Source organism: Dasypus novemcinctus, chromosome X (assembly GCF_030445035.2).
Source record: "Dasypus novemcinctus isolate mDasNov1 chromosome X, mDasNov1.1.hap2, whole genome shotgun sequence".
NCBI classification, from domain to species: domain Eukaryota; kingdom Metazoa; phylum Chordata; class Mammalia; order Cingulata; family Dasypodidae; genus Dasypus; species Dasypus novemcinctus.
The window spans coordinates 160236241-160254134 of NC_080704.1; the positions used below are offsets into that span (position 1 = coordinate 160236241).

A 17894-nucleotide genomic window follows, 5' to 3' on the forward strand; every position below is an offset into this window, starting at 1 on the left:
AGGACTTTTCCCCCTCATGTACCTTGAGGCACTTGTCACTGTGTAATGAAGGTTTTGCCATGCAGGGACTTAGGGTCACCAGATAAGGTATGGTGAGGCAAAGTATGGAGGAAGAAAGTCGACTGGCCTGAGGTGATCAAGAACTGGCCTGGGGCTGGGAAGCGGACACCAGCACAATGGAGAAAATCCCAAATCTGCCAGTCACATCTGAAGAATGCGCTCTCAAAGCATTTTAAAACTAAACGCATTTTCATTTTTCTCAAGCACAAGCCACCTCTCTAATCCATTGTATCGCTAACAGCAGGCACAAGATCCTTCGCTGCCCCAGCCTACTCAGGAGATCACGCCCAGGTTCTAACCAGGACGTTCTGGGCAAGGCTGGAGAATAAAATGGGAGTGACTACTAGGGCACCCTTGTTATGAGACACATCCTGGAGACATTGAAAGGCCAGAGACAAGTTACTTTACTTCCTGAAATCTCCCTTTCCTCTTCCTTAAAACACAAAGAAAAATATCTGCTTACTTGCAAGGACTGTTGGGAGAATTAAGAAGATATTAGGTAAAGGGCCTCATTCTGGGTACTTGTTAATTATTTTGTTCATTACTACTGACCTTGAACTGGGATGTAGAGTTAACCTTCCTATCAACGGTGACGGTTTGATTGAACTGGGCAACGTTAAGCAATAGAATGGGCTTTTCAACAATTAGGAATGGCCCGCCCCTCATTTTTATGAATGAGTAGAGAAGAGTATCCCATGGCTTAAAGAAAGGAGACTAGGCAAGTGACCTGCTTTTATCTAGAAACAGTTCATGACATTCACGTTGGATTGAATTCTGTCCTAACCATTCTACTCTTTCATTGTATACCCTGGCCCAAGTCGACAGCTCCTTGAGGATAAAACCCACTTCATTTACTTCTTCTGAGTGCTGTGAGCTACCCAGGGCCAAGGCCACAGAATTTAGAGGACCTCCCTGAGTCCGTCAACTCATCACAACCTCTTGCTCCCACCGAGCAGAGGCCAGAGTGTGGGCAGAAGGTTATTCCTATAAACCTAAAATGCCTTTTTTTGTGCTAAAACTGTTTTTAGTCCACAAAACTACATAAGGGGCAAGAGGGGAAAACTGAACAGGATGACGGAAGCCATGGAGGGGAAAGGGCATGGTGTTGAAGGTCAGGAAAACCAATTAAATCAAGTTCAGCCATGCATTGGAGGCAGTTCCTTAACCTTTCTGTATGTTAGTTGCCTCATGTGGGAAAGGATGCTAACTGCTGCTTTGAGAGAAAATGAACTCAAGCCTCTGAGGGGCTCTGTGTGGTGCTCTCACAGTATGCATAAGTTGCCTGGTGGACGTGTGATCCCTTCACTGACCTCCTCTGAGATCTGATCCTCAAGCCAACGTATACTTGTTTCTCCCCAAGCTTGACCTGGAGCAGATCTGAGGACACTGATCTTAAATTAGCCTAGGCTCACGAGTAGAAATCTGCTAGCACATGAGTGGAAGTGGACGTGTGAGTTTGATGTGTTGGAGTGAGTGTGGATATACTGGCCGTGAGGCAAGACAAGGGTAAATGTTGATAAAATGGAGGATGCAGCGTCTCTTGTTCAACACTTTCCCATGGGCACTGTTCAAGCTGCTAATTCTGAAGTGCACTAAGGAATGCTGCAGGGTACAACAAATGGATACGTGAATTGACAGACTTTAGAATGCCAGGAATGATTTATATATGTGGAGAGCAATTAAGGGCTCCCCAATCATGTCAAAGGCAGTTTTCACATATAAGGGCGCTGGAATATTTTATGCTGCGCGAGCTGGTGATGTCTACGTGATAAGAAGTTCTGATGACAGTCTCTGGTGTAACTCAGGGACAGATACCAGGGCTGTGGGGGGTTGTGAGGAGCTTGAATCAACTTTTTACAATCTCACCCTGTAGCCATCAAGTAGACAAAGAGCAGAACCTTTCTGGCTTATGGATACACCTTTTTCTCTTTCTCCATCTTCTTCTCTAAAGACACTCACACACAAGTCCCAAGAAACTCTTCCACCCACATTTGTAAGCTGAATCACAACAAGCCTTTGTAAAACTTGCTTGCAAGAAAGGATCTTGGTCACAAGGTGGCAGATCACCACGCTCCTAGGAGGAGCCTGATGATTTCTATAGAAGCACACCTTGGTGAAGAGGAAAGGGAACTTCAGAAAAGGGTATATGTTGTGTGTGTGTGTGTGTGTGTGTGTGTGTGTGTGTGTGTGTTGGGAAGGATGTATACCTTATGTGGCCACAAGTTCTAAAGGTCATAGAACTGCTGCCACTGCAACTGTGCCGTCTAATCACAGGGCTCCTCTGAGAAAGAGGTCCAGGCAATCAGTGTAAGAATTCTGAATTGACAGCTGGCATCACTCCATAGCCCTTAGGCAAAGGTGATAATTTTTTTAAGGCACTGACTCCTACCCTGTTAACACATTAGAACCACCTGGGGAGCTTTGAACAAAACGACTCTAAGGGGCTCCTGCAAGGAGATTTTGTAGGGTTGGTTGGTTTGGTTTTGGTCTGATGTGGGGTTCAGGGGTGAGTAGTTTTTAAAAGGGCTCCAGGGGATACCAAAGTGCTGCCAAGGTTGAGGATGACTCATCTAAAGCAGCCTTACTCAGAGTATGATCTGCAGACCTAGCGCTGGTACGAACTATGTCATTAGGCCCACAATTTATTTAGTTAAGCTGACATTTTTCCATAGTAAGACAGCAAGACTTCCTTGATGAAGGAAGCAGGCAGTTGACTGATATTTAGGCACAAGCACCTCCTCTAGGCATTGCGAGGCAACAAACAATTTCAACATTACCATTGATTCATGGAGCACACTTTGAGTACCACCCCACTAAAGAAGATAACTTGTGGCAGGCAGGGCAAAAGAAATCAGCACGCATTTCCACAAGGAGTTACTTGTCAAAGGCCTGCTTTCATTGGGTCATATCAGTCAGTGGAGGCAACTTGAAACTCCCCAAAGTTGTACGATGACTGATAATAGGTGAAATGAGTACAAAGAACCCAGTAGCTGGGAGATATTGCTTACCACTGAAGTGCACAAAGTAAGACAGCTTCCTAAAAAGTTTTTTGGTTTTTTGGAGGTACTAGGGAATGAACCCCTCATACACGTGAAACACGTGCTCAACCACTGAACTACACCTGCTCCCCAACTCAAAACTTTTAAATATGCCCATATGCTTATTGACTCTGCACCAGTGGTAAGCCCTTTGAGAAAAGTGTAATGTGATCACAGAGTCTGTCTTTTCCAAAGTTATCTTCTACAATCAGCGGTGCCAAGAAACATAACATGGAAAGTATTAATCCAATGATTATGGGAGAACTTGTGAGGGAGACAATCGTTTAGGCCCACATTCCCTTCAACCAGACAGATGCAAATGAGTTAGCATTTAAAACAAAATTCTGGCTGAAATGTACAGCAGAGGCAGCAGCACTTTCTTGAGAAACTCATTTGTAGAGGCAGACCTCCATCTACTATGGGTGGCCTTGATTTGGGGAAATAGCCAAAAACTACTCAGGCTGTGTCTTTATGAAGAGGGAACATAACCTGGCTGGTTCATAAAGGCTGGGTCAGAAAGGGAGGTGCTCTTAAATGGTTTACCAATTGGCTGTGAATGCAGAAAATCCAAGAGGGGTGGCTTAAGTAAGCCAGTCCTTGAAAGCATGCTGGCAATGTGATCCCTGATGTAAAGACTTCAGAGGAGCCAACACCCATATAGACGGATGATTTCCAGAATTTTTGCAGGTATCATGATGTTGATTTGATGTGTACGTGTGTGGCTGTGTTTTTTATTATCAGAATGTGGCCATTACACACTGCCATTCAGCCAGTAGACCTCTCAGAGCTCTTTCCCAGAGCAGTATCATTTGAAGAAATGCCTGAAACAAATCATCAGTGGTGGCTCCAAGAAGGAGAAATGTCTACCTACAATAATAACTGAGGGAAATCTTAGTGGAGAGAGTTGTAAAGGAAAGACCAAACTAAGAAAAACAACATCAACACGATATGGGAAACAAGAAGGCTAGAAGGAGAGGAGAGGAGAGGGTTACTGCTTTTCAAGGTGGATACTATTTTCAAAGAATGTATGGTTATTAGTTTCCACTGTAAAAGCAATCCTGGAGTCTGAATTGAGATGCTCATTATATTCAGTAAGAGAATAATAAATGCCCATCCAGCCTGCAATTGAATTATTGGCTACTAAGTATACTTCCTTGATTCGATTACGAGTTTTGCAGAGAAAAGAAACTATCTCCCAAATATGATGTAACTTTCTGTTTACTGTCATGAGGTGGGGGAATGGAAGTTTCATTGCCATTACTGGTCCCCTAATGGTATTAGGAAATATCAGGTCAACCTGCAACCAAGAGAAACACATTTTAACATTTGTGATCAACCCTTCCTGAGAGTGTTTACCAACTGCTACTCACCACGGCTTTCAGATTTTGGGCTTTAATTGGATTTAAATTTGGACCAATTTTTTTCCCTTCAAACTCTGCAATTAAGCTGCCATTTGCTTCAATGAGCAAAGAAAACAATGACATTTTGTCATTTGTCAGGTCATAAATCAAAGGCAGGATGACCACAAGTAATAACTACTTTGAAACAAGAAGACAAAGTCTCTCTCCATCTCTCTCTTCAAATTGACCCAAACCCCATCCCAATGTGCCTTTTTTAAAAAAAATTATTTCTCTCCTCTTCCTCCCCAGTTGTCTGCTTTCTGTGACCACTCGCTGCATGTTCTTCTGTGACCGCTTCTATCCTGAGCAGCAGCATTGGAAATCTGTGTTTCTTTTTGTTGCATCATCCTGTTGAATCAGCTCTCCGTGTGTGCGGCACCATTCCTGGGCAGGCTGCACTTTCCTTCGCGCTGGGCGGCTCTCCTTACGGGGCGCACTCCTTGTGCGTGGGTCTCCCCTACCCGGGGGACACCCCTGCGTGGCACAGCACCCCTTGCGCACATCAGCACAGTGCATGGGCCAGCTCCACACGGGTCAAGGGGGCCTTGGTTTGAACCGTGGACCTCCCATGTGGTAGACGGATGCCCTATCCATTGGGCCAAGTCTGCTTCCTCCCAATGTGCTTTTAATAGAATAGGAACATACTCTTAATCCTCATCCTCAAGAAGACAGACATGGAACCCAGCCATATCTTTCCTGAAGGTCAAGACATTTTCAGATGTCAAGTATCAGAGGTTGCTGACAAACTCTAGCTTCATAACCAAAGAATTTAACAGAAGCATTTTTTGGTTCTAGTTGAACTGACTATTCAAATTAGCCCTGGCCCATTTTTCTCAAAAGGAAAATTTGAATATAAATGAGGGAGACACAACCACAGGACACAACATGGTGGAGAAAAAGGGTTTGAGGATGAAAATAAAAGCACCTCCTTCAGCATTTTCCTTAAGAGTTGTAGCAGTTTGGTATTGTTGATGAATTCCAAAAACAGATATTGGATTCAGAGGTTTCACTTTTACTTGATGAAATAATGATGAAGTCTTTGGGCCAAGTCAGTAGGACAGCCAACGGGGCAGGGACTCACAGAGAAACCACACCACAGAGAAGGGAGGTGGGAGTTTTGAGCTGGAGCCCTGGGAAGTAAACACAGAGAAGCAGAGGTCCTGGGAAAAGAGACAAGTCGTTCGCTTGATGGTCTACAGCTCACCTTGTGGAGAGAGCAGAGCAGCTGGGCCAAGAGAGAGACTTATCCCAGCCTAAAGCTGATATTGGAAGAAGCTGGAGCCATGGAGCCAAGAGAGGAAGAGGGAGCCTGAACTCTTGCAGACGTCGGCAGCCATTTTGCTCCAACACGTGGCAACAGACTTTGGTGAGGGGTAACTTATGCTTTATGTCCTCGTCTCTGTAAGCTTCCACCCCAAATAAATACACTTTATAAAAGCCAACAGATTTCTCATATTCTGCATCAGCACCCTTCTGCCTAATATAACAATGTTCTGTTTTCTTCCTCTCCTACCTCTCCTACCTAGACCAGTATGCATGGAGACATATGCTTCTCGTGGGATAAAGAAGCCAAGGCATTATCAGAGGTAACAGGCATCATGATCAGTTATAAGTATGCACTCTTAACATTAGGCACATACTTCTCCTTTCTCTTGGATGGTGGATGCTGGCAAACTCCATCTCTAGCCTTGAACATAGATTCTCTTCTCCCCCACCCCACAGTCACTATAGCTGTATATCTCTCTGCATCAAAAGGTTGGGGGTGTCCTTAGGGAGATGAGAATTTGTATATGTTTGTAAATCATGTGAAAACAGGACTATAGGAAACAGTCTGAATACCTGATGAGAAGATGGTGATGAACTGCCAAGCTCTATAAAATCTTCCTACATTGTGTTAACTCCTTCGACTGTACTGTCTAACCAGGATTTTCAGTCCTGAAAGGAAACACTGGGAATCCATGAGTTATTTTTCTCTGTAGCTTCTCAACTGTATCTACCTGTAATCATGTATATCTTGGGGTGAATCTTTTTAACAACCTTCAAATACCAGTTAAAACCCAATGACTGGCATTTGGGAAGCAACAGCTGTGCTGCTAATAGACTGGATTTTAGGCATTACTCTAATCAGTGGTTTCATTTTGGCACAACTGATGAAGAAAGAAAATTGAACTGAAGAATAAAGCCATGAGGATTGTATTTTCTCTTACCAAAAGTCTCCTGGAACAGTGAAAAATAAAAGATTTTGGTAACAATTTTCACTCTCCATGTTGCTTCCTTACAACAAACAGTATTGCTAGTACTGGACCATATTAGATTCTCAGATACTTGTATGTGCTTCTTTAGCCAAATTTCAATACTCACATTAAGATTGCACCATAAGGTTGTGTTTTTCAGTGATAATCACATCACTGAAATTCACAACTATTTGGAACAGATTAAAGATTTGTTTCAGACTTGGCTGTTCAAAAATAGAAACCTGGTTTTGGCGATGTGTATTTTGGCCTAAGTGTGTCTTGAAAAGCCAATGAGATACTTCAGTATTTCTATATATTGTTTTACAAGGATTCTGAGAGCACTGGAAACAACTCAGAAATATTTGTATAAATGTAAATGGAAGTGGATGTAGCTCAAGTGGTTGATCTGCTCCTTCCCACATATGAGTACTTGGGTTCTATCCCTGGTACCTCCTAAAGACAAAACAATCAACAAACAAACAGGTGTAAAGCCAACTCGGGGGTGCCAAAGTGGCTTGGTGGTTGAGCACCCACTTCCCACATATGAGGTCCCACCCAGGCCCAGTACCTCACCCCCAAAACAAAATTAAATGATGGTCAAAAATTGTAAATTAAGCTATCAGTACCAAATTACCAAAGGTCAAAAACTATGGAAATAACCTGGTCCTTACAACAACATTGCCAACCAAAAGCAATGCCAAGACTGTCTACATGAATACAAAAACACATGATTGATTTCCTCAAGTAAGGAACAAACATTAATTCTAGCTTTATCATAATACATACAAACCTCTTTGACCTAATTTAATCATCTCTAAAAACATACCCAATTCAAATATCTATGTTCCCCTGAATTTGAGTCAACTTTCAATTTTTCACTTGAGGGGTTCAGGCATTATATAAACACAACCTCATTAGAAGAGATCACCCGGGCAGGCTAGCATTGAACAGAGGACAACAATGGATGGTTTCGACAATCTCTCCATTGTCTTCACCTGGCAAGGAACAGGTGGGCATCCATAGCCAAGTTCACTGAAGCACATGATTTGGCACAGAGAACTTGTGAGCACGTCTCGCTTCATAATGTTTCACAGGAGGACAAAATGTTTCAGGTTATAAAGCCTGTTTATGGCTAAGGTTCCGTCCACTTGGCATAAAGATGTCTTTTATTTCCACAAGTTGTAACAAACTGTTATGGCAACTTCAAGAAAGAGCTGAAGACTATACCTTACCCCAATGAAAAACCAGGCTTCCAGGTTGCCAGAAGGGCCTGTGAAGTCTTCCCAACCCACAGTTACTTCACCTCTTGGAAACGGTGTGCTTTGGTGTCCCACATGGAGCAAGCACATTAATTTCTTGGCACTTTTTGCTTATTTCTCCAACGTCTGTTCCACAGCATGCTTTCTTTTGCCGCCATCTAAGGTTCCCTGGATCTGCTTGCTTTGTACAGAGATTAGGTAGTTTCATTTAAAGGTCTGGCTTCACCGTTCGCTTCTAGCCCCCTTGCTTTAAGGTGTACAGTAAGCATGGAAATAGCATTAAAATGGCATCCCAGAGAGCATCTAAAGACTCTTTACAAATAATTCATAGGGATAATAGGGAAATATTGGCTTAACTACTCCAAAAGACATGGCAGGAAGGCAAGACAAAGGAAATCTTCAGTCTGAGAGAAGATGCTGCTGGACATCAACGTACACAAGGGAAGGGATGGCCGCCAAGTTAAACATGATGGCAGCCACTCGGCATGTGGATAAAAATGACAGCCAAAAAGCTATACAAACCTTGCATAAGTAACAGAGAGTTTAAATGCTACCCTTTCCCTCCAAATTCTACATATCTGAAAACCTAACAGTATCCACAATACATTCCAGTGATATTTTGAAAGTTCACACAAAAGCCTGTCAAGCTTATGGATAGTTATAAAAGGGACAGGGTGCTAAATTTAGTTGGGAAACCATTTTTATAAATTGAGTATTGGTAAAACAATGTGCAGTAAGGTTCTAACTGACCACTTGATTGAATTTAGCCAGCAGCTTCTTAAATACCTTATTTTTCTCACTTAAGCCAAATTTTGTTTTTCAGGCTGATACGCAAGCAGAAAAACAGTATTTGCATATTATCTTATAATGCGTACAATTTGAGAGAAAAGAAAGCAGGAACTATTAGAATGCATTATACATGGTAAAGAAATTGTCACTGGCATTTAAAGAAAAATTATTTCATTAAGGCACAAAATAAGTACGTTTCTACTAAATGATCAAAAGATAGATTTACTCACTGTAAGGGATCACCATTAACACCTCCAGATGAATAAATGTTGACATCAGAACTCACACCCAAAGCAGATGGCTTGGATACCGATAGTATAGGTAGAAAATAAATGCAAGTGCTCTATGCTATTGCTGAAATAGAATTAAACATAGACACATACAGACTTCTCATTTTCTACCAATGAACACTTAAAACTACTTAGAAGGAAGGAGAAGGGGGAGCCTTCCAGACTTACAGTTTTACTTCCAAAACTATGAACTAGGGTCGGTTTGGAGTAATTTCCTTATGCACCAAACTTTAAACAGAATCACATGGCAAACTTCTCCAGCTAAGGAAGACAGAGTTCCCCATAATGTTGTAGAAAGGCAACTTGATAAAGGTGAAAAGTCTGCTTAGAAATCATACAAGAACGATTTATGCAAAAGTGTAAAGCCCCTGCCAAAATATGGGACTGCTGTCACTTCCAGTGCCATTCATCAGTATACAGCGTCAACAGTAGACCATATAAGGGAAACATACCATTAAGTATTCAATCAGCATACACCGCATAATTCTCAAAAGGCCATTTTGAAAGTTGAAACGAACACAGTCAGGAAAAAGGTGACGACCTTTTCTTTGCAGAGATGCGTAAAGTATTCCTGTTTGACATATGACAGAAAGTTGGAAGCAAACTACCAAATACTCTTCCTGGCCAGACGAGTTTTGTGGCATGGATTGCCACGAATACCTTATTAACCTCAGTTTAAGGAACAGCAAGTAGAGTTGTCAAACCTGTACTGGAGCTGAAAAGGAAAGCAAACTACTCAGAGTTTCCTTGAGGCATGCATTTCATTAGGGCAAGGTGCAACTGGGCGTGCATTACAATGGGAAGTCTTGGCCCACATCAGCGGACTGCGTAGACCAGGAGCGAATTTTTTGGGCGCAATGCAGAAGCTTTATGGAGTGGAGGAGAGCGAGGGAGAGTTCCACGAATTTGCAACACTCTTCTCCTGATTTCGTTTTGGAAGTGTCATTCCTCAGCCGACGGCTGTTTCAGGAATGCCAGGTGATGGGATCCGACTGGGCCAGATGTTGGCTAGAAGAGCAAGCAACGTTGGCAGCCAAGATGGGGCAGTGTAATGACACCAGCTGAAAAGGGTTCAGCTGCGAGAAGCAGGAGGCTGCTGCGGGCTGTGGCAGAGATAACTGCATTACACAGCGTCCCATCGCAAACTGCATAAGACAGTCATCGCCAGCGAGCCTCGGGGCCTCCTAGCGATGTCAGGGGCCGAACGACACACAGCACACCAGAGGGCAATGCGCAGTCCCAAAGAAAGACAAAGAAAGGAGAATGAGAGAAAACAAGCAAAACACGCGTCTGGCGGGCACAAACCTTCGGGCTCTGTGTTCTCTTTGTGGTGCACTTGCTTCAGCGGGCAGCAGAAGATTTCGTGACACTTAGCACGAAAGGGGGACTCTTTTTTCTTTAGTTCCGCGGATTGGATGGAATCTTGCCGTAACATAATGTATTCCTGAGTGCCAGGGGGGGCGTCATCCAGAACTGTGGTCACCACATAACAAAATGAACTCAAGTTAGAGCTTCACAAAAGCAGCGAGTGAAAAAAAGAAAATCAAATCTACTCAAAGGGAAGACTAAAGAAACAACATTTCTCAGAAAAGTTTCGAAGAACACCATCGGATGGCTTGGTGGTTTGATTTCGAGGGGCTTAGTGAATCAAACTATTACACTGCTAAACTGGGCAAGCAGTGTGAATTCCATATTTAAATATCGATACCCATATTGATCTAAATAAACACCGAATCGATCTCAGGAGTTACACTTGAAGGTGCGATATAAATATTTACAAGTGAAACTAGCTGGCTGATGATGGACAAGTATCAATACATTCGCTTCTTTTCTTGATCTGCTGCTGGTGAGGGTCGAACTTTCCAATCAGTCTGACAGAAGAATCCAAAACACAGCTCACCTTGATTAGCAAAGAGAACTTGGGACTCTTCGTAAATATTCCTCAGAAGTTGCAGACCCCTTAATGAAGACAACAGAACCCAGGGGTCGGATTGTGGAAAGTCCAGGGCTGGTTTACAAATTTTGGCCTTAAATATAAACACCAGGCCCCTCTGTGCCGTTCCTAATTAGGCCTGGGAATCACTAACGTTTTGCTCCCTGCTAACAGACTCTACAGTTACAGTCTTTAGTGAGATTGCCACCCACCGAACCACATGCAAATTTGGTCTGCGTTTGCAGAAACAGGGGACTGACCCCAGAATGGATTATTTTTTCGTTCACACTCTTCCCAATGAGGCCATTCCATTTCCCCAGGAGTGAGTCAGTGCCTCCAAAGCTGTGATTAATGTCGTGCTGACTCATTCGACTCCCCTAAACGCATACACTTAACATGCATTTAGGGCAGGGGCTCTTAATCAGGGGTCCGGCAGTGAGCGTCAATGGAAATTCAAAAGAACATTGTTCTAGTGGGGACGGTTTGGTGAAGGTGTGATATATTTATTAAACAATGCACAGTATACTGTGGACTTAATATGGGCCCAGGGCTTTCACCTGACCCCTAAAGGGGTCTGTGGAACAAAAAAGGTTAAGAACCCCTGCCTTTGGGGGACGGATAACCACCAGCAATCTTCTTCTGGGAAGAAGGCAATTGTGGTGCTTGTGAAAAAGAACTGAGATGGGATCTGATGCTGCTGTGTTTGGCAAAACATTCCCAGCTCATTGGCTGGGATGTTAATAGGCTTTAAACTTTCTTTCAGTTGGTGGAAAAAATGGTATAACACTCTCCCTGAACTTTGCAAGGAATATGATGAGCTTAGAACAAGTAGTTGATAGATTGCCTGTATGCGGAATTGTTGTCTTCCTTTATAAGTCATTAAATTATGCAAGAAGGTGATGAATATTTTAGTCAGTTCTCTTTGTATTTTCCTCTCACACTCAGCAGCAGTAATCAAAAATATTATGCCACAGCTTAACCTGGCAGTCTCCCCTTCATCTACTCGGAATGGGACCCTAACTTCTGAGAATCTCATTGTTGAAAGCACATCTTTGCTAACAATATCTGCTATTCAAAACATGTGGAACCATTCCCTGCTAAGAGCAGGTAGTTATGATAATATAGACAGTTATCAAATTCCAGCATCACAGCCAAAGAAAAATTCTGGTTTTACTATGCAAAAGACTTAAAGAAAAAAGAACACTCCCACCTCAGAATTCTTAAAAAAAAAAAAAAGAAGAAGAAAAACCACCCATGATTATATGGAAGCTGAGAAATTCCATGTTCAGGCATTGCTATAATTGCTATAGAGGCAACATCTTTTAAGATGAAAGGGCGATTAGAGGATAAAAGAGAAAAATGACTTTTGGATAATGCATAGGAAGCTTGTTATTGAGAAGTACACAATAAACATCAGCAAATTGTCTTCCGTTTTCATTTTTCAACACCACCAATGACGTCACAAATGAGCATGGCTGGAAATTAATGGTGGGCTGAAGTTAATACCCTTTGGCTGACTCTCCAGCCAGGAGATTTTCCCAGCTGGCCTTTAATTCCCAGAAAATGCCCAGCTCTGCCATCATTATTGTTTAATTAGATACAACTGGTTATCTGTACCATACAAGAAAATTCTAGGGAAAATGACATACTGGCTGATGCAAGAGCTAATAAAAAAATTCATCAGGATAGGGAAAGTATGAAGGTCACCAAAGTTCAGGATAACGGCTTTCCACAAAATGCCTGCTTGCTCCTTTTCTTTCTTGAAATTGAATTTAGTAAGGGCAAAAGGTGCTGAGAGGAGTGCATTTAGGGAGCCATCTGAGTAATAACCACAGGCACAGAACATTTCCTGGGAAATCAGGAACACCTGGGAGCTAATGGCTATGCTTACTGAATGGCCGAAACAGCAGTGATTCAGGCAAAAAGCAAAAAACAGTTAAGCTACCATTAGCGGGGTGTCATGTTGACACAACAGCTAGAAACATTTGGGGCTTTTTAACCAGGCATGGCAATACATAGGTGACACCTCAGTTGGGTCTAGACAATCTCTGGATGTGAGGGTATTCGGGGTAAAAAACGAAAACAATGATATCAAACAAAATTATTTCTAGAGCCCCCTGAAGTAAGAGAGTGGCTGTATATGCAGATGACAGCAGGAGTGACAGGGGACTTCCCCCAGGACCCAAGCACTCCCAAGGTGGGAGTGTATCTTTGTTCTGTTTCGCTAAAAAAAATTCCAGGGGACACTAGGTCTAGAAAAGGGAAAGGAAGCCTGCAAAGAAGTCAGCTTGTCAAAACAGGGGAGGAGACTTGAAATTTGTCGTTGCCTGACTTAGACTGTTTTCTGCCATTTTCGCCTTCTAGAACATTCCCTCCCGGCATAGGACCTCTATCCTCTGATCACCACCATTCCCTCTCTTGATGTAACCCATTTGGCCACATTTCTTTCAGTGACTCCTGCTGCCCCTCCCAACAACGGATCTACCCAACCTTGGGGGTAGACAAAAGACTCCAGTGACGAGGCAGACAATGGATTTACACAAGGTGTCCTCCAGTTTCAGAGGTTCAACTCGACCTTTCCAGACAGTTCAGGTGGTAAGGGTGGCTCATGGACCCAGGGGCCCCATTCTTTGAGAAAGGCTGCTGTGCACCTTGACAAAAGCTGCCAGGGGTTTGGCTTCTACGGGGAAATTGTGCCCACCTAGCCAGTGCCCCCAGCCTCTATCACACAGCTCCACCTACTCAGGATATCAAAGTCCCACAGGACTGGTACCTAGTTGGAAGAGACAAGGGCACACATACAAATCCACACATCCGCAGACACACAGACATGGATAGGTCGCATACTCAGACACAAAGGTGACAAGAATAAGGGACTATAGCAGTGGGATGACGGTTACAAACAGAACCGATAAAAGAAGTTCGACATACTCGCCATTGGGTGAGCAAGAATGCATCTAGAATCGGTTTCCCAGCAAAAGTGCTGCTCTGGAACTGAATCATTCCCCCTCTCCTCCAAGAACAAAGTCAGGGTCAGGGGAACACTCATGATAAGGAGAGAGAGTTTAGTAGAATCTAAACCTGGTGACCTGGCCTAAGCTACTCCAGGGCATTGAAATAGAGTATTTCCTTTGAAAACTAGAAATTTTAAAAAGCACCTATTTCTAGCCCAGCGTAATCTTTGATAAAATAAAAAAAAAATCCAGTATCTCCTTTAAGCCGAATTTTTCATTTGAGAAGCAACAATAATTTATATTTCCTATGTTTAGAAAACCCGCTTTAGGTTGACTCTACAAAAGGTGCATCAATAAATATGACATTGGCTACGTATCACGAAAGCTATGAATAATCCTCCATGCTATTCCAAAACAAACCTCTTTAGAGAGATTTAACAGGAGCCCAGTCTCTTTTTTTTGTGTATTTTTTAAATTGTATTTTCTTTTGTTTAAAGATACACAGATCACACTAAATGTTACAATAAAAAATATAAAAGGTTCCCATATACCCCACTCCCCACACGCCCCAGTCCTCCCACATTGACAACTTCTTTCATTAGTGTGGTATATTCATTGCATTTGATGAGTACATTTTGGAGCATTACTACACAGCATGGATTAGAGTTAATGACATAGTTTACACTCAGTCACAGTCCATGCAGTGGATTATGGCAGGATATATAATGTCCAGTATCTGTCCCTGCAATATCACTCAGGAAAACTCCAAATCCCAAAAATTCCCCAGTATCACAACTCTGTTTCTATCTCCCTGCTTTCAGCAACTCCCATGGCCACTGTCTCCACATCAATGATATAAATTCTTTCATTGCTAGAGTCACAATAATTCTATAGTAGAATACCAGGAAGTCCACTCTAATCCATATTTTATTTTTCCATCCTGAGTACCCTGGGATGGCGATGTTCGCTCCATCTCTAAATTGTGAGGGAGCTTTGATCCCACAATGGATGATGGTTGGAATTCTCCTGCTTGCAGCTGTAGACTCACTCACTGTAGACTCACTAACCATCCTCATCTCCCTATAAGCTGACCTGGGTAGGTCTAATGAACTGGAGAGCAGGTGTTGCAAGTCTGCTGAGGCTCAAGGAATAGCTGGCACATAAACAGTCCAGAGATTGAAGTCTCCTGAGCATACACCAACCCCAGTGCCAACCAAAGGTTCAGTAAAAGTGACAGAAGAGGCATTCATTGAAAGGTCACATCTGAGTCCCATTCCATCACACTCAGGAGCACAAATTCCAAAGTAAGGCCTACTGGTAAGGCACTGAACTCCAGAGCCATCTGCCATGACCGGAGGGTCTGGGTGTCTTGGAAGGCCTCAGGAGCAACACTACGTGGGGTTGTATCTACTTTCGCTGTCTCTGAGATCCTGCTGATACATGCATAAGTGCAACCCCTGATTACCTCCTGACTCATTTTGAAGTCTCTCAGCCATATACACTTATTTGTCTTTACCATTCCCCTCTTTTATTCAAGGTTTTTTCTACTTGCATCACCAGCTGGTATTTGACAGTAATCCCTTGGCGTGAGGGAAGCTCATCCCTGGGAGTGATGCCACACACTGGGGGGAAGGTAATGCATTTACATGCTGAGTTTGGCTTAGAGAGTGGCCACATTTGAGCAACATGGAGGTTCTCAGGAGGTAACTCGGAGGCAAACTTCAGCCCTAGGTCTAGTTGAAATTTCAAGCACGTAGGCTTGTAATCAGAGTCATCAAGATCAAAGGCCCACCATTGGACCATCCTTCTTCTCTGTCTTTGACCTTGTACTTGGGGGATTGTTGTGGCTCCACAAGGGAGTGTGACAGAGTTTCCCGGAAGGGAACTCAACACTCCCTCAGTTGCTGTGTGATACTCTATACTCGATGTCAATACCCAACGAACTTATGAACATATCTATATACCCTATATAAATGCACTGGAGAACTCCCTCACACCCATGCATCACCCATCAATGACACCTCACATCAATGCTTCTGCCCTACTCTAGTTGAACTGCTCTGTGATCCAAAACTTCTTAAAAAATGAAGTCTAATATATTGCCAAATTCAATTAATAAGAAAATGAAATAGGAATAATAGGCTTAAAGATTAGAAAGAGAATATATAATAATTTACAAAAATTAAAAGTAAAAAATAAATTGGAGCATTTAAAGAAAAATATACAATTTTTTTTGATATTTTACCTTTCATCACTGTAATACGTATTGCCCTGTATATGCAATGGCAAAGCAATCTCTTCCATTTTTCCTCAGTGTCTACAACCTCTCTCTTTTTTTTTTTTATTCTGTCTTCAAAAAAGTTTTAGGGCACAGTAGTCACATATTGAATATAGGGAACTCCCATATACCCAACATCAAACCCTTCTCCCCCTTCCCCAGCAATTATCTTTTTACATGTGGAAGTTATATTTGCTGCCACTGATGTACAGATATTGAAACATAGCTACTAACCATAGTTCCATTATGGTTTACATTGTGGTTTACATTTCAGACTATACACTTTTATAAATTTTTGGTTACATTATGATTTACATTATGGTTTACACTTTGAACTATACACCTTTATAAATTTTGGTGATATTTAACATGGCCTATATCCATCATTGCAGGATCGCACAGAACACTTCTATTGCACCCCAGTTACCCCCTCTTCTAACTATTCTATTCCTCTTTTCCCCTCCCCTCAGGGCCCACAGTGAAAACCAAGCTTCACTGCTTGAAGGAGAAGATTCATAGATTCTTTTTTTTTTTTTAATTTTTTTATTTTTTATTGACTTTGTAATAATATTACATTAAAAATATATATGTGAGGTCCCATTCAACCCCATACCCCCACTCCCCCTCTCCCCCCCCCCCAACAACACTCGTTCCCATCATCATGACACATCCATTGGATTTGGTAAGTACATCTTTGGGCACCTCTGCACCTCATGGTCAATGGTTCACATCATAGCCCATACTCTCCTCCATTCCATCCAGTGGGCCCTGTGAGGATTTACAATGTCCGGTGATTGCTTCTGAAGTACCATCCAGGGCAGCTCCATGTCCCAAAGACGCCTCCACCTCTCATCTCTTCCTGCCTTTCCCCATACCCTTCGTGCACTATGTCCACTTTTCCCATTCCAATGCCACCTCTTCTATGTGGACATTGGATTGGTTGTGTCCATTGCACCTCTATGTCAAGAGGAGGGTCAGATTCCATAGATTCTTGCAACAGTGCTGAGGGCTTGACACACTAGTCTGTCCTCCCACATTGGGAGCCACCCATGCTCTTGAGAGACACCCACCCCTCTGTGTGAGAACATCAGGCCTCCCCAGGATAGGAGTACAACACCTTCCCACTCATTGTATGGGTCTCCACTCAATGATATAACACACTATGACAAGATAAGCGCTCACATACTCCCTAGAAGCCTGCCCCAGGTGCACCCTGTGCCAGATGCTTCCCATCAAACACCTTAAACCAGTAACCATTTCTTACTCTATTTTCTAAAGAGTTTTCTCAACATTAGAGTTTCAACCACATACCCGACAATCTCCCATGTTCACTTACTCCCTCCCAATCCTCCCCCCCCCCCCATTCCTTGGGCCATCTGACCCATCCTCTCAACCCAGGCCCCCCTCAAGCCTGCAAAGCCCATCCCAATAATTTCCCTATGGCCCCATCTTATCTCTTCAATGCACATCTTCTTACTTCCACTTTATCAAAGATTTCGCCCATATGGGCATTGGCTCACAACCTTGCTCCTCATACTCTTTTAAGACATAAGGAACGTAAGGCTCAGAAAGGGGAAGTGACTTGACAAAAGTCACATGGTAAGTTACCAGAAAAGTCGGCCTACAAGCTAGAACACCACTGTTGGCCAGCAGGTCTAG

At 42.9% G+C, this 17894-nt stretch overlaps 1 protein-coding gene across 2 annotated transcripts in view; it reads right to left on the bottom strand.

Annotated features, from left to right (window-relative positions):
* Window positions 1-17894, bottom strand: part of FGF13 (fibroblast growth factor 13) — a 587176-nt gene that overhangs the window by 214809 nt on the left and 354473 nt on the right. Inside the window, exon 3 of one of the 2 annotated variants that reach the window (XM_058292360.2) lies at window positions 10376-10543. The exons of the other annotated variant lie outside the window; for it this stretch is intronic. Coding sequence (XP_058148343.1) covers window positions 10376-10543 — 168 coding nt within the window. The remainder of the gene's footprint in view (window positions 1-10375; window positions 10544-17894) is intronic. 2 annotated transcript variants of the gene reach the window in all.